The sequence below is a fragment of the Siphateles boraxobius genome, unplaced genomic scaffold, assembly GCF_051911475.1.
Source record: "Siphateles boraxobius isolate OS27281-9 unplaced genomic scaffold, OSU_SipBor_1 16, whole genome shotgun sequence".
In the NCBI taxonomy this organism is placed as follows: Eukaryota; Metazoa; Chordata; class Actinopteri; order Cypriniformes; family Leuciscidae; genus Siphateles; species Siphateles boraxobius.
Genome location: NW_027508766.1, coordinates 4,526,984 through 4,550,697, shown reverse-complemented (window position 1 = coordinate 4,550,697; position 23,714 = coordinate 4,526,984). Strand labels below are relative to the sequence as shown.

The following is a 23,714-nucleotide window of genomic DNA, read 5'->3' as shown; positions in this document are numbered from 1 at the left end:
GCTGTCAGCACACGTTGCGGTGACTCAAGTTCTCACACCCTCCACACACTCCTCTAAACTATATAAAAACAAACGTAAATGTCTCCATTACACTTGTATATGAATTTCTTGAATAAAAAAAATAAAACGAATCAGTTCAGGAAATGATTTTGAATTTAAAGTCATGAGACGGTCAAAGCCACTGGAAGGAAAGCCTGGTACCTTTAGCCAAAAAAAAAAAAAAAAAGCCTAACACAGGGAATGAGACAAGAGGCCGTTTTTCTTGTTGTTTTTAAATGGATATCATTGAAGGAGGCGCTCCACTACGCTGAATAAACAGCTTTTGTGAGGAAATAGCTTAGGGCCTATTTAATGAATCAACAGCCTGTTCGCTGATCTTTAACATGCTTTGCATTAAACAATACTTTCTTCCGGAACAATATGTAGATTTTATCTTGATAAAAAGGTTATTTTTTTAAGAGAAGGCAGAGTAGGAAATGATGCGACAGGTAGGACTCATTTACGGCATTACCATCACCAGCAAATGTGTAGTGGTATTTAATAGGTGATGTGTATTGAATGATCTTGTTTTGTGTAAAGAAAATAAACATATTGATGTTTTCTTTCTTTGGATTTCAGGCTTTACCAATTATAATAAGACTTGAATGACTATGACTGCCTTACTCTGATGCTGATATAATGCATTTTAATGAATATAGAGAAAATGAATAATATAAAAAGGTAAATAACTAACTATAGGCCGATTGTATTATATTGTTGAAAAAATAAGTGCAATTGTAAAATCGTTTAATGCACAGCTAGCCGTGGATTATCCAGCTTATACTATGGTCATTTGCCAGCATTGATAACTTAAAGCTGTTATTGATGATTGCAGCACAATATTTGACCAGAAGGGTAAAACTGACCGCTTTAAATCAGAATAGTGCGGTAAGATTGCATTTATTTGAATGAGTGAATTATAGTACTTATTTGAATTAATTATCGAGAGAGATTCGTACCTGTGTCATTTCAGAGTAATCTCTCTAGAAGCTGTGAGTTTAATTACTTCAAAATAGCAATGTATACCCTTTGTTACTGAGAAAAATAATGGTGCGATTCAGTAGCGAAGCTATTATATTACTAAAATTCGTGGGGCAGCGTTGATAAGTTTCTGTGCAGCTGAATGTTAGTGTTCGAGTGACGTATGTGTATGTGCGCTTCAATGAAAACAGTGCATTTATATAGAACGGTAATAAAACTGAGTTGGATCTACCTGTGCCTTAAACTGTTTTATTGCACACCTTCCAGCCAATTAGAATAGAGTATTCAGACAGACTATGTTATAACACTTTTTAAAGAATGAAGGTAAAGAAAATATAAAGATTTTAGTACATAAATGGCTATTCTTTTAATGGCTTCCTGATTTCAACAATGAATTTACAATTATATTAGTGATTATATCGCTGCTTTGATATGCACGTACCACAAAACAACGTGGTGGCTACAATAACCACGTTTTTCAAAGTGGAGGCGGGCCTGACCACAGTGCCTTGAGGATCTTAGCCTTGTTGTTTCCAACACTCTTAAAATTAAAGGGTCCAAAAGGGTGTTTTCACATCATTGCCATAGAAAAACCATGGGTTCCCCAAATAACCTTTCAGGAAACAGATCTTAAAAGAACACTTTTTTTCTTAGTGTGAAAAACATTTTAATAATCTAAAGACCCCTTTTCCAGAGAAAACTTTTTGTGTAATAAAAAAAGGTTCCATGGATGTTGACAGTTCTTCATGGAACCATAGATGCCAAAAAATAACCTTTATTTTTAAGAGTGTGCTGTTAATACTGTGCATATTGCATCCTTTTAATAGCTGGTAATAATTGTCTTTAACAATAAGTTGTGATGTTCCTACTGCTCTTAATGTTCTCAGTTCATCATGCAGTGACAATGACAGGATGTCCAAAGGAAGTTTACGTCATGCAGATTGTAGCGACAAAAGACAACTAGTCAGACTGGACTATTGTAATGCTCTCCTGGCAGGTCTTCCAGCTTGCACTATCAAACCTCTGCAACAACTGATCCAAAATGCTGCAGTTAGACTGGTTTTTAACGAGCCGAAGTGAGCAATGAATAAATGTAAATTTAACTAAAGCATATTCTAGATCTACGGATGGCCCGTAGATAATGTTAAAAATAATGTTAATGTTTGGATTCTGCCAGTTCTCACATTTAAGATGCATTTTTATAACAGAAACGCATTCAATGGCTTGACTTAACATTCTAAAACTAAAACATGTTTCTCCCCTTCTATTTTCATTCTATACTAATAACAGCATCCTATTATGGTTTCGTTCAACATATGGAGACCAGAGTGAAGCTAAATTATCTTTCATTTGGCATTCCTCCCAGTCTTCTCTTCACATTTTTCTTGCATTGTCGATCTGCTTATATGCCCTCATGACCTTATCTGCTCTTATGAACCACAAGCCCTCAGCATCACATATTTGCCTGTAGAACAATCTGGGGTCATAATGTTGTGTGTGTGTGTGTGTGTGTGTGTGTGTGTGTGTGTGTAGCTTTGATTGGGAAGCTGGGCCAACTATTATCCATCTTTTTTGTTCTCCAAATCCACTCCAGATGTGATGTGCATTTTATAGAGCAGACCTGATTCTTGAACACATAGAAACACACAGCAGAAACACAAGCTATATTTTGCACAAGATACAGATGCTTTCTGAAGCTGAAAATGTCTCTAACTCTAATTGGCTAATTTGACTAGAATGCATAATATCTACCCCCCTGAAGCAAACAGAGTTATTTGCAAATTCAGCAGTCAAAAGGCAAAACAAGTTCACAAGTTGGGTTCACGTGTACAGAAACCCTCACAAGCCAGGCATTTCTCTGTCTTACTTGCCTGCGTGATTTAGAATTACTATAATATTCTCAAGAAAAAAAAACTTCAGAGGTTAGCTGCAAACCACTTCATCGGCATCTGTTAAATTTCATTCTCTAAGATGTCCCAGTTCCATGAGTTGGCTGGACCATGGCCATGTTTAGTCACTATAGTGTCATGATACATTTGTTGCCACCTTCTTAAAGTGTCAGACACTGATTTGGAAGTAAACTATCACTGACAGACATCTATTTCAGCTTGAGTGAGTCCCTGAGTAAAATCAAACAAGCTGTATATTTATTTAAAACTGACTTCTGATACTTACAAAAAACCTTGAGAAAACAACTTAAATGTTGGGATCACATGAAAATAAATTTCTGGTCATGACTAAATGGGTAACACTTTATTTTGATGGTCCCTTTTGAAAATTCTGTTAACTATAAGTACTTTGCAACTACATGAAGGTGCAGTGTTACTTATAGACAACAGAATGTGTTAAAGGGACCATCCAAATAAAGTGAAATCACTAAATGCATACCACATAGGCTACATGTGCTTCCATGCTCATATGATATGAAGGCATAAAAGTGTTCAATAAATAGCGAATTCTCCACCAAATTTAATTTTAATTTTAGGCCTATGTTTTTTCAGGTCATTCCTCTATAGTCTGTTTCTCTTACTCCTTGAAAACTCATACAGTATGTAACTTGATTACACTAATGATCAAACTCAGGCAGACTTTTCCCAGTGGAGCTGAGTGCGCTCGGTCACGCGCACTGCAGTATGCTGCTGACTCCACATTCAGACTCTTCCCGTGAACACGCACAGCCGCAATTCACGCAACAGCTATGAAATTAAATATGCGCAGTTTATCTGCACTGAAATCGCGTTTTATCTACAGGTCTGAATGACAAGAAAGAGACACGCCAGTTTCACAACAACTATGATAAACTATTGCCAAGCTACTGAACATTCACGCCTTTCCTCGAAACTATTGCGCAAACACTTAGCCCATTACATGGTTAACTTAAGTTAAATTAACCTAATAATCGAGGAGATCTGCCACAAGCCAAAATGCAGTTTTGTTTGACTGAAATTCTAGAATAACTTACACCACACGCGACAATAACACCACAGAACAGTCACGAACTTAAAACCTCCCAATACGTTACCGTTAATAATACGTTAAAAAACACAAGCTATTATTTCATATATATATATATATATATATATATATATATATAAAAGAATGGGCATATATATATATATATATATATATATATATATATATATATATATATATATATATATATATATATATATATATATATATACACACATCATATATATACATTGCAATGTAGGCTACCTATACAAACACGTAGGCTATTTTATGAAAGTTACTGAGTTTACTTACAATAAATCTGTTGATATCCAATGTCAGATTCTGTGAAAATCAGTAACGATGTTCTTTACAACTTATCAGTCCGTTGAGGGCTCAAAGACAATTTGGCAACAGTTTAAAGTGAGGGTCCAGCAGGCAGCAGCCCCTCGCGCTGTGCTCAGGCGGTTTTAACGGTCGCTGGGGAACGCGCCATTGTGAATGAACACAAAGCGGGGGCCCGGGAGGGCTGGAGGTGAGGCCGCCGTCGCGCTTAAATCGGTCTTAACATATTGCTGCTGCGTTGCTAAGCGATTTTGAGCACTTGATAGATGGCACTCACCAGGCCTGAAATTTTAAAACATAATAAGCACAGGTGGTGGAAGCACCATCAGTCTATATTATTTACAAACTAAATGAGATATTTGCTTAGTGAGCATCTGAACGTGTGGCAAGTAGAACTACCCTATAGAACAGAGTATAAAGGGACCTTCTACATGGTGGGTTTCCTGCAGGCTTTGTTAATAGTTGGAGGTCTGTAGGCAGCTGAAAGCTTTCTGGTTGAGTTTCAAGGTCAGATTCAGAACAATCTGTTCTCGGCATGCCACAGAAGTGGTCAAGATAATGAGTAGCTCATTAATTTGCAATAGTGCATTTTCATAATTTTTTCTGCTAATTATTGCAGAAAATAACATCAAAGTTGGCTCTAAAAGCACTGTCTAGCGGAGAAACAGGAAGGAGGAGGAGAGATTTGCATTTGAGGCAAGCTGATTCTTGTTAAGATGGTAAACTTCATATGGATGGGTTAAGGTCAAAGTTCATGACCTGTCAATGACTTAGCTGGGAGAGCAGACAGAGAAAGAGGACTGCTTTGTGCTTCTACATGTATGGGAACCGAAAATATTTAAGAAGGGAAGACTAAGCACAGTTATAACCAAATAATGTCTTTGACTGTCAGAAGTATTAAGTTTTTGATTGACATGGGGAGACAGCGGATGGAACGTAACACTTTTTGTCTGAACATCAGTTGTTGTTTGTGCTGGATCTCTCAAACTTTGATGCACGGCAGCCACATTTGTCCACTACAAATAAAACTTACTTGGATGTGTACACAATCACAGAAATTCCATAGTTACAACCATGTAACACTAGCCGTGGATTGTTGTAACAATGAGAGGTAATTTGCAAGAACTTTATTCAAAACGTATTATTCTTGGTTCTTCAATAAAGTGAACAATTTAAAATGGCAAGAAAACATAGCTTAGTGCATTTCTTGTTGGACTTTAAATTTAGCACAAAAACAACTGCCATGTTTTTGTTTGCTATGTTGCCATTCACTTATTTTTATGTAAATTCTGGGATAGTCACACACACACACACAAAGAAAAACTGGATGGAAACTATAAATGCGCATCAATTCTAAAAATGTATGTGCTCAATTGAATCAGATAAAGTTTTTATCTGGTAAGACATGCGCATAAACTACGATGGAAACACATTTACTGAATCAGTCCTTTAATGCACAACAGTAAACTCACGTGACTGCTTCCAAAGAGGATCTGATTGATATTGGAGTCATCATAAGAGGATGGTTGTAACATTTTTTAATGTAACTGTTTACAATATCCCCACCCCAAACAATCATAAGCTAATTGTTTTAGCACGTGGGTTTGAAGTTAGCATAAATGCAAAACAATAAATTGAAAGAAACAGCTACTTTAGGATATGTAAATAAAATAATTGTATCTAAAATACAATGATTGTTAGACAAAATGTAACCTTTTTGTCTAACAATCATTGTAATTTCAAGGTGACGTATGTACTAAATATAGAGTTATGGTTTAGGATTAGTTACTTGAAATTATGCATAATTTACTGTAATTAGTAAGTACATGTAGTAACGTGTCACCTTAAAATCACCAATCACGCTTAAAAAAAAAAATTCCCCTGAAAAAAAAAATTGCTTGGTCACATGACACTTCTCCTGTGAGCTCAAAAGGTGATGGGAGTGTATGATAGTGTTGACATCACAGCTCTTTTCTAACAGTGTTACAACTGACCCCTGTGTTACACAACACTCCCCGGTCTACACTCTATTAATCTTATATTTAAACATCTATAGAAATTATAGAAAAAGAACGCCACACTTTTTTTTCTTTTCAAATCATGTTTTTATTCCTAATATTAGATGTAGATACACAAGTCAACAAACAAGTCTTTTTTCTTGTTTTGATCAGTAATGAAAAATGCTCCACAGCACACTTGCCCCCAAGTGGCGGGGTTTGGTATTACAGACGAGAAACTCAGCAGGAATAAGCTGCAGTTTTACACGAGGTGCAGTTGCAACAGTAGTATTGATAATATTAATATTAATAATGACTTTTATTATAATAATAATACTAACAACAAATAATAATAGTGATATTAACAACTCAGGTTTAAAATCAAGAATGAATTAACATTCTTTAATAAATTGTATTTTTATTGGGTATTTGGTGGGAATATTTTTGAAGACGCATTAAAATGTAAAATATACTACAATTTAATGAGGGGGAAAATTTGCTTTAAAAAAACCCAGATTTCATCAAATCTAATGCTCAGTCCACTCACTTTTACCAAGAGAGGAGTTTCTCCCCATTGAATTCACTGTATTCATGTATTGCAATATAATCACAATTAATTTTCCCGTACAATCTTCCTCACCAGTCCATTGAAATATACACAGACTGAATTATCTAGATTCGCTTGTGTGCAACAATGTTACAGACCATCTAAGCAAACTGGGTTAAAACCAACCACACTGGGAAGTGTAAATTGTGAGAGGAAGAAAATGTTTTCAGATTAAGCACCTATGAAAAAAAGAATAGAAAAAAAATCAACAGCACAAATTTGAGAGTCTAATCCAATGCAACACATTGACTTATTTCAGGAAGAAATTTATCAACCGTATGTGTAGGCTCAGACTAAATGGATCATCTTACAGCTCAATGACGGTATTCTGTGTGAACAAAAGCACTGGTCTACAACTAGATCATTCTACTGCAGCGTTATAACCTTTAGAATAGAGAGCATCAGACTGATCCAGAGAATGTTTCACAAAGGTGACTCCAAGCTCCAAATTTCTCATTCAGAACAAGTCACAATTCACGTCACTGAACAGAGAGGAAAATGAGTTTCAGTGACATTGTCCAATCACTGAAAAAGGCTGTTTTTGAGGGTTCAGTAGAGAGTCTGCATCATTTTCCTTCACATCAAAAGTCACAGCAAAAAAAAAGTAAAAAGAAAAAGTTCAGCTTTCAGTTTACTGCGTCTTCGTGCGGACCTCTAAAATGCATCTCCAAAGGGAGTGGACATGGCTCAATACTCCACACACCTCACATTAAGGGGCTTCGATGTATGACGTCAAAAAAACACACCTTGCGCTAATATTAACACACCAAGGCAAGCTTTCACACAATCATATGAGGCTGAAAAGTCTTTAATCCTACAAAAATACTGCTTTCATGCCACAGTGGGTACACTTGTTACACCAGGACATCATGCGTTTAACTGCAAAAGTATATCTGAAATCACGTCAGCTAGGTTGCCATTGATTCTGCCTCTGTGTACGCTACTTACGGGGAAGAAGAGAGTTATCTCTTTTTGACCGCAAGTATAAAACCTACAATTATATAAGCATGCGGTAAAAATTTCACATTCCTCCGAGGAAGATAATTTATAGTAACTTGTGATGTACAAATAAAGGGGAGAGATCATCTCAATCACCGTGCAAGGGGGAAAAACTGTTGATTTGGTCCACATTAAGAATACCTCAGTAATTTAGTTTCTCATTCAGAGTTGAAGCACATTCACAACCAATATACCTGAAAGCAACCTCTTCAGAGCACACACACGCTCACACACACACCTAAAAATACAGCATCAACCTCAAGAGCATCACTGACACAAATCCCAATAATAGAGGTTCATCCCTGTAAAGTATTTAAAGTGTAGGGTTAGGAGAGAGAAAAGCATGTGCGTGTCTGTCGGTGTGTGAATGGTGAAACTGACGCCTGAGAATACATTCCAATAGGAAACTTGGTCAACTACATATTCAAATCAAAGTTACAAGAAAATGGGGGGAAAAATATATATATGCCGTCCTCAAATTCTTTGTTTAACGTGAGTTTAATGTTGGCTTGTGCAAGTGATTCTTGTGTTGTGTCTGTTTGCTTTCGAGCAATTGTAAAACCAACGTCCAAACCACAGCATCACACCTCAGTTTCAATCTTCACAACAAACACTTTTCTGGTCTAAGAAAAGAACAAGATAAAGAGAACAAAGGAACTTGATGAGCTAAAGGAACAAGCCACAGAATAAGAACATATACCTAAAGTTTCTTAATGGAAATGAGATAGAGAGAACAGAAAGATAAAAAAAAACTATATAATAAAGCCATCATAAATAGTGTTTTTTCCCACCTTTAAGCTGAAAAACACTACTCTTAAAAAAAAAAGCATTCAACAGTCATATCAAGAAAAAATAAAAAGGAAAGGAAAAAGACCAGCATGAACTCCCACCTCTGACTTATGGGCTTCTTTCTGCTTTGTCCTCTGAACATGAGATCATACCAACTATACTTACATTTTCTTTAAATATTTTACTTTAAATCGACTCAAAAACGGAACAGCAAATAAACAATATTAATAATAGCAATAACAATAAAATCTTTAGCTATAAGTATAATAATACCGGAAAAAAAGGACTGTAGTCCTTTACAAAGAAAGTGAGAGGTCAAAATTAAGACAGGAAATAAAAATCATCAGGGGAAAAAGACAAAATAGCACTCTTGGTCATTACAGTATGGAAATGCTGTCTAACCCAAAGATAAAATTATTTTTAGGGAAAAAGTTAAAAGGAAATGATTCAAATTGAAAGGTATGAGCTAAACTTTCAGGATGGCTCTCGGTCAGGGAAGCCACTCCCTTGGCTTTGAGCTCGCCGTCCGGCCAAAAGTGGAGTTCCATATAAGAGGCGAAATGAGATGAATAAAAAAAAAACAATTGAGTGGAAGAAAAATAAAGGGCAAAAACCTATCACAAAGTGACATGCGAGTTTTCTTTGCCTTTTCTAACTTTATCAGTTTCTTTTGAGTGTTGACAAACTTCCATCTCTTGTTTGGCTCACTGTGGAGATCTGTGGGATATTTTGGTGCTTATTTCTTCTTGCCAAAGAAACTGAAGCGCTTCTCGCCGCCTCTATCTTTGCCGTCTTTATTGCGCATGGTCACGCCTCCTGCGTCGCCCGAGCTGGGAGACATTGGTGGCATGGTCATCGCCCGACTTAGACCTCGTGTGCCACCCGGCGAGCGCTCACCAGGCAACAGGGATGACTGGATTGATCGAATCCATGAACTCATCTCAGCCTGGGGGAGAAAACAAAATAAAAAATCTTAATATAAGAGTACAACCTAAAAACATTATCTTTTCATCCTTTGCACAAATTACCTCATCCTTCGCTTGGAACAAGAACTCTTTTCCATCCCCAAGCCTTTAAAAAAATGAAACACCATAATGTCACATTCAAAGAACTTTATTCATTTTCATAATTACTGATAAAATGTCTTCCCTTATCTCTTTCTCACCTAAGTTTAAATACATTTTTCCTCTTCTTGTAGTCATGGGCTACCTCACAGACAGCCTCGTTGAGGCTGATGGGAACTTCTCCATGGTAGGGGATTCCATTAGAGGCACTCTTGTTGTCCTTATAGAAGCCCATACTTCCCTTACGTAAAACGCAATATACATTCTGCCACGATCTACAAATGCACAGAGAGAAACACACCATTTACATGATTAAACCTGATTAGATTCCCCTTATCATTCTTTCATAATTTTGCTTCCTGTGTCACCTGGTGGCTGCTTTTTTGTTGAGCGATTCCATTTCATGTTTCCTGCAAAGGATGCCCTCCATGGCTTCTGTGGCCGCCTCTGCTCCTCCTCGCCCTGGCAGTGTTGCTGAAGGGTCTTGCCGTGATGCTGAGTCCAGACCGCTGTCACGGCCCGGACCGTTAACTGATTCCGATTCTGATCCCTGGTTGACAGGAACAGGCCACAGTTAGTAGACGTTACAATAACGCATTGTTTCTATTACCACAAATAGTGATTAGGTCACTATTGTTCTGGTCAATACTACTTTTATCTGTTAAAGGCTTTATGTAACTTGTTCACAGTTACATGCTATATTAATAGGCAACAAACATACTTTAAACTATTCATTAAAAATATTACAGTCTCACACTACCGTTTGGGGTTATAAGATTTTTACTATTTAAAATAACTGTTTTTGTTGAAATGTAATTTTTAAAATGTAGTTTATTGCTGTAATGGCAAAGCTGAATTTTCATTACTCCAGTCTTCAGTGTCACATGATCCTTCAGAAATAATTCTAATATGCTGATTTGGTTTCTTATATATATATATATATTATCAATGTTGACAGCATTTATTTGAACAATGTAAAAAGTCTTTATTGTCACTCTTAAATAATTTTATTGTGTCCTTGCTGAACAAAAGTAATAATTTGTTTTAAAAAAATCTTACTGACACTTCATAACATGTCCTGTCTCAGTATTCTCATAAATTAACTTAGTTATTTTTTTGGTGACTAACTGAATTTTGAGGTGTAATCCCTGACTAATGACAAACAAATATTCCTGGATGATACTTTATCATCCAAATGAACAGATGAATCAAAATATTCAAACTCAATAAGCACAATATGTACATGCACACAAAAGGAAAGGAAAGGCACTCTCAAAGACATAAGGAGACAAAAAAAACAAAAAAAAAAACATACACACACACCAACACCGGCATGTTCCATCAAATACAAACGTGGGGCAGTATGGAAAAGCTGAGGGTATGTAGGGCGTAATAGTGATATAACACTGCCACAAAGACACTGGGACACATCTGCCTAAAACAGTCAGTTACTCAAACTAACTTTATATTCTAAGCCAAATAAGTAAATACAAATGTTAGGAAAAATAGTTGCCTTGGAATAAAGTAAAATCCGATGAAACTGAAGGAAATAAAGAAACAATGTCTCAGTTGGATTAGTAGGGAATTAGTTGTTAGTTGTTGTGATGTACCCGAACACTAGCCCCTGGTTTCACAGACAAGGCTTTAAACCTAGTCCCGGACTAAAATGCATGTTTGAGCTGTTTTCACTGAAAGCAACTAGCACTGAGATATCTTACATTTTGTCAGTGCCACCGTTTCGTCTCCAGATGCACACCAGTAATGTTTTTTTTCCAAGGCACGTTTATAAAATAAGTCCTAATCCTGGCTTAATCTGAGCCCTGTTTGTGAAACCAGGCCTAGACCTACTGTAAGTTAAGATCCCCTGACAACAAACAGTAAAACAACAGCACTCCACAGAACAACAAAGCTGCCTTTTACCATCATAAAATAGACATTTGCATGTGATAAAGTGCATCGCAAACACTGATGTTGAAGCTCAGGCCTAAGCAAGACAAAAATATCATAAGTTCAAAATTACAGTAGCAAAATACATACATAAAAAGCACAAGACTGATTCACTGAAAGCAATAGAAAGCAGCAAAGCTGTGACTTTGCCTTCTAGCAGGTGTGGTATAGCTGCCATCATGCTGCCAGGCTGCTGGGTTGTTAGGCGCAAGCAGCGATGGGGCAGCGATGCTACACTGCGGCTACAGGCGAGGCTGGCGCTACAGGGTTAGTACTCACACGCTCCTGTGCCTTGTGGGGTTTAGGCACAGGCTTAGAAACTGGGTTAGACTGAGGTTTACTCTCTGGTTTACGTTCGGCTTTCTTGAGTTCAGATACAGAGACCGATATTGACTGCAGATAAGAGACGTCACAAGAATGTGTTAACATGTCAGCGTGTTCGAATTAGCATTTGTTTGTGTTGAAACATTGTTCTGACAATTAAAAGAACATCCACACTGTGTGACCATGAAAACGTGGTGACAGTTTTGTTAGACGCTCATTTTGTTGCAACATTCTCCCACACTCAAAGAGACTCAAGAGTTTACAGCAGAACATTGACAACAACATGAATAATTGAGAGGAACAAGGAAAAAGACACTGAACACACAAAAAGACAGCACAATTGAGACGGGACTGTGACGTGTGTCTTGAAATGAATTTTAAAACTGTGTCTGTATACTAACGTGATGTAATCATGTATGAAAGTGAATGCATAACTGGATCAATATGAAAAGATCATTTTAATGCAAGCACAGAGTGGACCATATCTGACCTGTGATGTTTCCTGGTCACTGTAAACACCATTGACAGAAACTGACTGGTTCAATGTAGTCTGGTCTAGACTCGTCCTTAAAGATAAGCAAACATACAAGTGTAAAATCGTCATTAAAAACAGAAAGTTACAACTATGGTCCAGAAGTATCTTTTTGCCACACCTGTCAATAGCAATCATGTATTAATTAGCTGTTTTCTTCTTAAATCATTTGATTGAATGTTTTCCTGAAGAAAAAAACAACATTAAAAATAGCTAATAAATACTACCGTTCAAAATGATGGGGTTGGCAAGATTGGTTAATGTTTTTAAAAGAAGTCTCTTATGCTCACCAAGGCTGCATTTTTTTTAAATCGCAGTAAAAGCAATAATATTGTGAAATATTTGTACAATTTTCTATTTAAATATAATTTAAATTGTAATTTATTTAGTCATTTTCAGCATCATTACTCCAGTCTTCAGCGTCACATGATCCTTCAGAAATTATTCTAATATGCTGATTTGATGAAACATTTATTTCAGAGCTGCTTAACATTTTTTGGAAACCATGATGCATTTTTTTCAGGATTCTTTATAGAAAGTTCAAAAAGAACCACATTTATTTAAATAGAAATCTTGTAAAAATATTTAAAAAAATTGACTGTCCCTTCTGATCAATTTAATGCATCCTTGCTGAATAAAAGTATTAATTTCTTTAAATGAAAAAGTCTTACTGACCCCAAACTTTTGAATGGTAGTGTAAATGTAATGGTTTTATTTAATTGTCAAAGTCTATTTTTACTTGCATTTTGCACTCAGTGAGTATTTTTGTTTTTGACATTGGTTACGAGGCAAAACTAGCAAAAACTAGCAAAAAAAGTGAAAAAGCTAACGGGAAAAAATGACTACCCCTCTAGCTGAGTAGAATGGTACAGTCTATTTCTTACCTGGCAGCAGAATCGTTAATCTCAGACTGTACTACTTCCTCCACGGGGGGAGGTGTGGGTGGTCGCCGGGCCCTCTCTTCCTCTTCCCGTTTTCTTTGAATTTCCTGTTCTTCCAGCTGACAGAGAATAACATGAGAAAGTGAGAACATGTAAAGAAGGATGCAATAAATGGCGTTATCATTACAAATCCTGCACTTTTATAGGTGTAGGTGTGTAGTTAACAAACCGTGGTGAGCTTCTCTAGCTGTGTGAAACGATCTTCCCAGCCTGCTGCCAGTTTTTCAAAGGCTTCGTGGCGTTTGATAAGACTCTCAACCTCATCTACGTTAGAGCCCAATTCTGCTGCCCTGACAAGGGGCTCCTGTCCGGCCAGCCACGATTCGGCCATAGACGCATCCCTACTGAACTGTAACACTTCCAGAACTGACGTACACACAGAAGCAGAGGAATAACAAGAGTATGAGATATCACATGAATGTAAGGATGCCATATGGTCAAACAATATCATAATTAGAAAAACATATACATCAAATCTGCCCCCTTAAATGCAAATCTCTTTAGCATGCTACGAGCCACAGAAACAAGCTTCCTCCCACGTACTCACCGAGCTGTAAGTGGTCCATTTTCTCTAGCCACTTCTGATTAATTTCAGTGCGTTTGGCCTGAAGCTGATCCAATTTCTCTTCAATCTAGAAATCAGACATTCAATTACCTCAGTGTGTGAGGGGGTGCATGTGGGTTTCTTTGGCTAACATGCAGTGATTAATATGTGAATGAATGTGCATGTTCATTTGTGTCTATGTGGTGTGGACAAACCTCATCTGAAGCATAGTGGTTGTTATTGGTGAGGGCCTGTCCCATTTCACTGCAAGCAGTGAAGCTGTCTGCTCTAGTGTCTATCTCAGACTTAATGTCCTGATGGTTGGCGATGACCAGACCAGCTGAGGAGACGTCCCTACAACACAGAGCATATATGACTCTCATCATTTCTTTACTTACTCATGTATGTAATTCCTTTTTAAACAGATTCCTAACAACTGTACGTGTACAATTGTAAATCATTTTTATATTATTTTATGTACTTAAATTAGTTGTATGAATTGTATACTATATCAGTGTATATTCCCTACCGTTCAAACGTTTTTTTTTAAACAATACTTTTATTAAGCAATGATGCATTAATGATCAAAAGTGACAGTAAAGACAGTAAAGAACATTAATGTTACAAAGCCTTTTATATTTCAAATAAATGCTGTTATTCTGAACTTCATTCATCAAAGAATCCTGAAAAAAAACCACAAGCATCCACAACACAACTGTTTTCAACATTGATAATAATAATAAATGTTTCTTGAGCACCAAATAATCATATTAGAATGATTTCTGAAGGATCATGTGACACTGACGACTGGAGTAATGATGCTAAAAAATTCAGCTTTGCCATTTGTTTTAAAATATATTAAAATATAAAAGTTATTTAAAATTTGTAACAATATTTCAAAATATTAAGGCAGGAACACACCAAGCCGACGCCGACGAACTAGCGCTGATGAAAGCCGACTGTGTTGTCGCCTCGCATCGGGGTAAAAAGCTGTACTTGAACACACCGAGAGAACTACAGCCGACTGTTAGCTAGAATGCGCGTTCTGCACCTGCGTGTGAATGAGACAACGTTCTATTTCTGCAGATATATTCATCTAATTTCGACATTCAAAAAGAGAAACCGACACTGCAGGCTGCAGATAACATTAAACAAAACATAAACAAAACAGAGCGTGCTTACCGTTTTGAATATCAATCCTGTTAAACACTTTCTTTATTCCACTCCACTCATGATAATATTTAAATATTTGCCAAGGAACACTCATGTAAGATGACGTAACATAGCAGCCTTCTATCTGTACCGTTTTGACTTCTTTGCTCTCTGATTTGCTATTATTCTCGTGCATTGACTCGTACACTAAGCTGAAAAGCCAATCAGAGTTCTCTCTCTCACCGACGGCCCGAACATGCACATTCATTCACATATTAATCACTGCATGTTAGCCAAAGAAACTCACATGCACCCACTCACACACTGTTACAAAACCGACGAGGACCAATTTCAGCCGACGGTGGTGAACGCACTGAGAAAACTTAGTCGGCCGACGCACAAAAACTGCCAGACGGCGAACCGTCGGCTTGGTGTGTTCCTGCCTATACTGTACTGAACTGTTTGATCAAATAAATGCAGCCTGATTTCGTTCAAAAACATTAAAGCTACACCATGTAGGATTTTCTCCCATTTAGCGGTGAAATTGTATATGACTACCAACTGAATATTACTTTCTAGCCCCTCCCATTCCGAAGGCGTTTTAACGTCATACGATGGCCATATTATTTCATTATGGCAGTAATCTCCCCCTAACATTCGTCATGGTGTCACTGAGTGTAAAAACGCGAAAGGCGAAGCTTGAATTTTCAGGTATGTCCCTCTTTGGCTAATCTATTTTCAAGATGGATGCGCATCATGGCTTCCGCCATTCAAGCAGCTCGCTCGAATGTATTCTAAATGGCAGATTCTACGCTTACGAGAATACTTGATTAGTTGGTAGAAGTAATTACACATTAATAAGCACATATGATTTTGAAAGAACAAAGTGTTTTTTGCTAAGAATCAACTTAAAAAATTACACAGTGTAGCTTTAAGAAACCGTACTGCCCCCAAACTTTTGAAGGGTAGTGTATGTTTGATTTAGATTTCACAATGTGTATGGTTTGCATGTACCTCGGACTGTCATGTGACTGGATCTGTAAGTTGATTCCCTCCATCCACAACATGAGGTCTCTGACCATGTTTAAGAATCTGAACTTCTCCACTGTGTCCAGCAGGAGCAGCCGTCTGGCTTGAGTGGCCGATTGAAGCCCCTCCCAGGCCTCTGCGACCGCACACTCATGGCGATGGATATCATCAGCTTTCTCTCCGGCGTACGCTTTCTGCAGACGTGCAGCATCATCCTGCACCTGTGTAACCTGCAATGAAGGGTCAAAGAATGATGTTTAACCTTTAGACACATAGTCAAACCGTCAAAATCAAGCCATCAGAAAATGTAGAGCAGGGGTGCCCAATCCTGCTCCCGCCGATCGACTGTCCAGCACAGTTCATCTCCAACCCTAATCAAACACACCTTCCTTTAACATACCTGCAAACTCAACAGTGGTGAAAAAGGTGACATGGGGGGGATGGGTGGATGGGGTTTGGATGGGTGTGCATGGGTCCTATCAGGTACAGTACATAGCAAATTGTATGTACAGTACCATTTACGGGAGGGGGGGATTTTTTGGTGGTGTAAATATATTTATTCAGAAGCAATATTTTCAGATTTTACATACTTAAATCATCAATATGAGATTGATGTTTTAAATAAATGTTTGAACATACAAATAAAAAAAAAATGCAACACTTAAACATGAAACTAAACTGGCAATAGGTGGCAATGCAGGTCTGGCCTGGTTAATTTTTGTCACTTAAGTTAAGCTACTTGTCCGGTCGGGCAAGTAAAATTATCTTTCACGTGCCCTTTCAAAAATTCCCCTTGTCCCGGACAAGCGTTAATGTCGAGCCCTGAGTTCATTCATGTTTTTTTGTGGTGCTGTAAAGCGGAACAGGTGATCGGTTCACAGCGATGTGACTGTCACGCTCACGCATCATAAGAGCACCAAAAAAAGATCACAACAGCTCGTAAGACGTCTATGTGCTCACTACAGTCTAATTAGCACATTCCCAATTTTTATTGTGAAGTGAAGTGAAGTGTACCTCATCGGATCTACACGATTCACATAAATGACGAATTTTGCTGAAAAGCGACTAGTTCGCAGGTATGCTTTAATTTTCAGGTGATCCTGAAGACCTTAATTGGTAGCCTCAGGTGTGTTTGATTAGGGTTGAAGATGAACTGTGCAGGACAGTCGATTGGCAGGAGCAGGACTGGGCACCCCTGATGTAGAGCATATATGGGAAAAGGTTAAAGGAAGGCTCTCACCTGTCCGCTGAGTGCCTGCACATCATGCTCATAGGCCGTATGCTGTCTAAGCAAGTGCTGGACAGTGTTCAAGTCCCGTCCAAGTTCGGCTCCAGCTAGTGTCTCCTTCTTCTCCCTTATGAGCCCAAGAGCTTCCCGGGCATCCTGATGGAAGCGGTGCAGCTCGTACGAGGCGGCCAGCATCTGGGTGCGTGTGTCGATGAGCTCCAGCAGGTCGGCCCAGGCCTCATTGAGCCCATCCTTCCACTCAGCTACGCTGGCGTTTTCCGGATGACCCGACTCGATAAGTTCATCTGCCTGAGCGTTCACTGCATCCACACGCTCCTGGCCAATTGTGCTGGTGTCCCGCGCAAATTCCCGGAACTTGTCACGCAACATCTAAAGGGTCGAGAGACAACATCCAGAATTAAAGAGTGCAATCCCACTGTATAATATTCTAAGAAAGTTTAAGGTTACACCTACCTTAATCCGGATACATTTGAAAAAGGTAGTGGAAAAAGCTCAATCAAAATTGCATTTTCAAGCGATTTTCGTCAAATAATATTTTTTTTTAAAAGAAAACGCTAAAATAAGCAAACTGCACATGTGTAAAGTGTAATAAAAGCTCACAGAGGTGATAGAGAGAAACCATTATAAAGTTCCAACGACATTCTTCTCGCACAATCACTTTATTAGCAAATTATCTCACCACTTACTGATTCGATTTGGTCGCAAACAACAAAGCGAAAACTGCTTTTAAAATGTATCAACTCGAAAGAGCATCTTCAAAAAGCTCAGTTTTCACAAGACAACTGAGTATTGGTGTCAGTGTGGATGGAAGGTCAAAACCTAGAGAAAAAAGTGCGTTTTCACATGTATCCAGATTAGTGTAGATATAACCTGAAGAAGTAGTTCACATAAATATGATAAACTGAATGAAGTTTTTGCAATTCCAGGAGTTAAGATTTAGGAATCGAGGACGGAAAAATAGATTTCCTACCGTCACATGTTCGTAGTCTTGTCCAAGTTCATGAGACCCGGCGACGACCTCTCTCTCTGCGATCCACTGCTCTAAATCATCCACCTCTCTCTTCAGCTGGGTCAGTCTCAGTCTCTCCTGCAGTTTACCCCTCCTCTCTTCAGCCAGATCCTTCAACCCTGCATACAGTTTATCCACCTGGGCCTGCCTAAGAGTGATTCTTTCACTACAAGAGGAGAAAGAAAATAGATTATACCAATACTTCACTTCAAACGCTTTACCTGACAATCCACCAACCCTTTTATACTCCCCACCTCTCTGGGTGTTCGCTGTTCACCATGAGTCTGCTGCTATTGGCCAGCTGGTGGATGGTCTGAGCGTAGTCCTCTAGAGCCTGCTCCAGAATCTGGTGTTTCTTCACCATCACCAGAGCACTCTGCTCATCCTACAACAACCATAAAAACTTTAAACAATGCATACATAAACACTCAGTACTCTGTACAGTATAGAACAGTACAGAACTTTGGCAAATTACTTAAACTCAAGAGTTTTTGAACCTAATCTAACTATCTCACATTTTAGCTTCTTCAAAGAAAGGTCTCATGATCAAACAGTCTCAAACTGGGATGCATTTAAAAAGTACTGAAGGAGGTCTATTGTATGCGGGGCTTTTGAATGGCAGTGTATGTGTCATTATACTTCCAAGTGCACAATTCTTTTAAGCATCTTTTGAATAGCTGTAAATAACACCTACATAGTTCAGTCTCACTGACCTTTGCCTTCTCCTCTGACATCATATGAAGCTCTTGTTCCCCCATCCAGGCCTCAGCCTCCGCAGCATCTGCATAAAACTGCTGTGCTCGGTTAGCCTCTGCTAGTCTCATGTTTCTCTTCTCTGTCTCAGAAATCATAAGGGCCCACAATTCCCTCAGCTCCGCCAGACGTTCATCAAGAGCAGCTATCCTCTCCCTGTCCATCTCTGACTCTTTCCCAGGAGACATGTTTTGACCGTGAGCCTGTATGTCATCGATACGGGGCTGATGACCCTGAATCTCCTTCTGCAGAGTCTAGAGGATAATGGAAACTCAGTCAAACAGTGAAAAAAAAAAAAAAAACATTTTAATAACTTCAAACACATTGATTGAGCAATTACCTGATTCTTTTTGATGAGCAACTGAACACTGGGCAGATCTTTACCATGGTCTGTTGAAGTGGCAAGGGGCATCCTTTCCTTCACCCATAACTTTAGACAAAAACATAAAAAATGACTAAAAACTTTTCCAAATGAATATTGCGTGTATGTATGAGTATACCAAAAAAAAGATTATGTGTGGGATTTACACTACTGTTCAAAAGTTTAAAAGGGACAGTTCAGCTAAAAATAAAAATTCTGTCACCATTTAATCACTCTTCAATTTGTGTTCCGAAGATTAATGAAAGTCTGACAGGTTTGGAACGACATGAGGGTGAGTAATTAATGACAGAATTTCTATTTTTGGGTGCACTATCCCTTTAAGGTTGGTAAGATTTGTTAATGTTTTTGAAAGAAGTCTCTTATGCTCAACCAGGCTGCAATTAGTTGATCAAAAAAACCATAAAAACAGCAAAATTATGAAATATTATTACAATTTAAAATAACTGTTTTTGATTTTAATATATTTCTTTGATGAATAGAAAGTTCAAAAGAACATCATTTATTTGAAACACAAATCTTGTAAAATATTATAAATGTCTTTACAGTTTTTTTAATCAATTTAATCCTTCTTTGCTGAATAACAGTATTAATGTCTTTAAAAAAAAATGTAGACTCCAAACTTTTGAACGGTAGGGTACTTTGAAACTATTTTCACTCAGAAATTGCTAGTAATTTTCACAAAAATTACAAAGAAATAAAGCAACACACTGAAATAAAGGTGAATTTTTCAAGTAGAAAGATTGAAAGTATTTTCTTGTCAAATGTTTTATTTTTATTTTTTTACAGTGTAGCGGTTCGTGTTTGTGACTCACAATCTCATCCTCAAGGTCTCTGTTGAACTGATGAGCCTCTTTTGAAGCAAGAAGATGCTGCCTCCGCTGTTTTAGAGGGTCCTGCAGCTGAGCAAAGCTGTCTGTCACCCTTCTCTGCTGACCATCCACCTCCACAGTCCCAGAATCCTCTTGGGCCAAGGCCAGAGCCTGTGATTGCAGAGACTGGACCTCTTTCTCACGCACCTCCATCTGATGCTCCAGCATCTGACACACACATAGTACAGGGTCACATAAGGGGTCATCAGGTTGAAAACTTACGCTAAAGGCCTGTTCACGCCGGGACGAATTTCGTGCGCGATATTCGCCGACGTTTAACGCCTCGTGATTAAACAAAGGGCGCCAATGTGAGTGTGCACACCGACGCGAAAAACGGCCAGCGTAAAAGCGTCATTTTTTTAAAAACGCCTCGGGTTCGTTTTTTTGGTTTGACGCGCCGCGTCAAAAACTATCCGACCAATGAGATTGCCGCTTTTGCTCGCGTGTCTGGAGATTCTGAAGTTACAGTAAAACACAACTTGGGGGCACTCGAACACAAAACGGTCTTGCCGAGCACACATACGTAACGGCGAAGAAGATATACGCCAAGTAACGTCTACACACTGTCGGGAAGAAGACGTGGAAGATGCAAGCCAAGATAAATGTAGAGCTGCTGGTCTCGTTGGTGTCGGAACATAAGGAACTGTATGACAAACGCGACAGAAAATATTGCAAATAACTATACAAAATAACTACAAAAATATTGATAAAAGAGAACTTTTATGGACTGGTATTGCAGAGCAAATGGGCCTTGATGGTGAGTTTCATTGCACTTAATTGTCTTTCATGTACATAGGCTTGTGTCCCGGGAAATTTCTGTTTTACATTAAGCGCCATCTAATGTCAGGGAATGAATTTGCATGTTCACTCGGCTCATCGTTAGCGAAAAATCGCTTGGGTGTGAACACAAAAAACGCGCTGAAAAACGCGCGCCGATATTCGTCCCGGTGTGTACGGCCCTTTACACAGAACACTTTTTTTCTCCACATTTTTGTTAGTTTCCAGAGAGAATGACTGCCCATGACTGAACATCTAAATGTTCTGTCCCACGGACCACAAGACAGTTTAATTTCATACAAAGCTGATTCTGTGCGTATCAGGAGTTGTGATCTTTCTTGACCTTGGATTTACCTGGTGTTTCTTGAGCAGGATGTTGACACTTGTGAGATCTTTTCCAAATTCATCGCTCTGCAGTTGAGAAGAGATGTTCTGGAGCCAGGAGTCCAGCGCTGAACAGCTCTGCGTGAAAAGCTCAGCTCGGTTAGCGTCGAACAGACACTGAGCTTTGGCTTGAGTGGTGCTCTCCAACTCCTCCCACTGCTTCTGCAGGCTGCTCAGAGTCTCTGATACAGTCTGCTCCAGCTCCGGCTTCTCCTTCACTAACACCTGACCCTCCTGCGAGAACAAGAAAAAGACAGGTATTCATTGTAGCTATTCTGACCTCTGCTTATGAGTTTTACATTCCTTGTTTTTTCTTTATTTAATATGACCCTGATGAAGCTATTTGAATAATGAATTTCCATATTTCCAGACATTCCACATAAAAGAGCAATTCCTAGAAAATAATTTATTTTACAGATGAGCATTTCTATGACTTTTTAGAATTGTTATAAATTTTCATTACGTATCCAGGACTGGAAATTACAATTTAAAAAATCTGTATTGGTTCAGAGGTACATAAGATATCTATATGCACTGGGAGATGATGGGAATATACCTCGTCAATCTTGTCCAGCCAGTCTTTATTGGAGGCCAGCTCAGCCATGAAGGCCTGGTGCTTCTGCCACTTGCTGTGGAGATTTCTGGCCTCATCATAGGACATGTCCTGAGCTGTCAACATCTTCTCATTTATCCACAAAGTCAGCTACAGAGACGGGGATGGAAAAGAAGACTTAAGCCACATTTACACTGCAGGTCTTGATGCCAAATTCAGATTTTTTGACTAGATCCAATTTTTTTAAATGACCTGCTTAAATCTTTATAAAGTGACCCATATCTGATATCTGCATTTACACTACACGCGAAACGAACAACAACATTATTATATTAAGAAATCAATTTCGATAGTACATTGAGTTTAATATATTGACATGGAATTCATAGAAACATTTTCCATGCAATAGTTTCATCCTTATTGCTTATCAAAATCATTAGACAGGGCTCCAGACTTTTTCCTGCCGGTGCGACCAAATATTTATTTAGGCCGCACTGGCACGATCACAACGTTGTCGAGGAACGGAACGAAAATGCGCTACTCATTTATGCTTCACGGACCAATAATAGAGAGTGCAGCGCCCCGAACTTGCACTTGCCACGCGACGCTGTTACTCGAGATCCAGTGAAACATTTTTTTACCTCGCCTCAAAATTAATAACATCATCGCTGCGAGATGTTTACATTTTATACATTTATACATTCTAACATTCATTTTTTCACTCGTTTTGCTTTTTAATTGATATCAAGACATTATGAATGATAATAATTAAAGTTAAATTCATCTACACCCTAAATTAAGCGTAGTGCTTTATTTTCAGCCCCAATGCTACCAGATATGTGTTGTAGAGCTCAGTGTCTCTGTGCTGCGGCCCTCAGATGTTAGTCTGGAGCCTGTGAACTTAAAATAGAACTGCACATTGTAATATCTGTACGTCAAGTCTACTTTTAAAGAATTTGTCAGTATTACAGTTATTTTGGGGGAAATTTGAATAATTGCATTGCAAGCTGATTTAAGGTGTGCCCGTAAATTTTCTGCTTGCACTCCTAAAATTTTCAGTCAGGGGCTACAGCGCTCCTAGTAAAAAAAGTTAGTCTGGAGCCCTGTTATATAGTGCAAATTCATCAAGACAGTGATTATGTACACAGATCCGCTATAAAAGTTAGTGTTTACTAATGGTCTCGTGGCAGAACATTTGTTAAGCATGTTAGAAGTTCTGGGTTCGAATCTGCCCTCGGATAGGTTTTTTGTCCTCATTAAAACCAAATGTGTTCATCAGAGATTGTATATCAAGAGCAGGGACATGTTTGTATTAGCAGTTTAACAATATATTGTGTCAATATATCGCAATACAAAAATGCAACAATGTGTATCGTGGATAGTGACAATATGTATTGTGTAGTAGTTCACCCAAAATAAAAATTACTGAGAGGAAAAAATTCAAGTTTACAGTTTTAGTGTCATTACATTAAACAATGTATAATGCTGCAATGGGG

General features: G+C 38.3%; 1 protein-coding gene across 9 annotated transcripts in view; it reads right to left on the bottom strand.

The window, feature by feature from the left end:
• Positions 1–6,398: 6,398 nt before the first annotated feature.
• sptbn2 (spectrin, beta, non-erythrocytic 2) overlaps positions 6,399–23,714 on the bottom strand; it is a 124,867-nt gene continuing 107,551 nt past the window's right edge. For 4 of the 9 annotated variants that reach the window (XM_077231209.1, XM_077231207.1, XM_077231210.1 and 1 more), the window contains 20 exons: positions 22,222–22,368; positions 21,636–21,899; positions 20,448–20,672; positions 19,594–19,683; positions 19,214–19,507; positions 18,755–18,885; positions 18,462–18,666; positions 17,483–17,860; positions 16,228–16,472; positions 14,277–14,415; positions 14,065–14,149; positions 13,687–13,883; positions 13,461–13,576; positions 12,535–12,610; positions 12,000–12,113; positions 11,287–11,313; positions 10,142–10,323; positions 9,875–10,048; positions 9,738–9,780; positions 6,399–9,655 (listed from right to left, as the gene is read on the bottom strand). In XM_077231209.1, coding sequence (XP_077087324.1) covers positions 9,446–9,655; positions 9,738–9,780; positions 9,875–10,048; positions 10,142–10,323; positions 11,287–11,313; positions 12,000–12,113; positions 12,535–12,610; positions 13,461–13,576; positions 13,687–13,883; positions 14,065–14,149; positions 14,277–14,415; positions 16,228–16,472; positions 17,483–17,860; positions 18,462–18,666; positions 18,755–18,885; positions 19,214–19,507; positions 19,594–19,683; positions 20,448–20,672; positions 21,636–21,899; positions 22,222–22,368 — 3,342 coding nt within the window. In that variant the 3' untranslated portion in view covers positions 6,399–9,445. The remainder of the gene's footprint in view (positions 9,656–9,737; positions 9,781–9,874; positions 10,049–10,141; positions 10,324–11,286; positions 11,314–11,999; positions 12,114–12,534; positions 12,611–13,460; positions 13,577–13,686; positions 13,884–14,064; positions 14,150–14,276; positions 14,416–16,227; positions 16,473–17,482; positions 17,861–18,461; positions 18,667–18,754; positions 18,886–19,213; positions 19,508–19,593; positions 19,684–20,447; positions 20,673–21,635; positions 21,900–22,221; positions 22,369–23,714) is intronic. The other 5 variants (XM_077231213.1, XM_077231214.1, XM_077231215.1 and 2 more) reach the window with 2 other exon arrangements.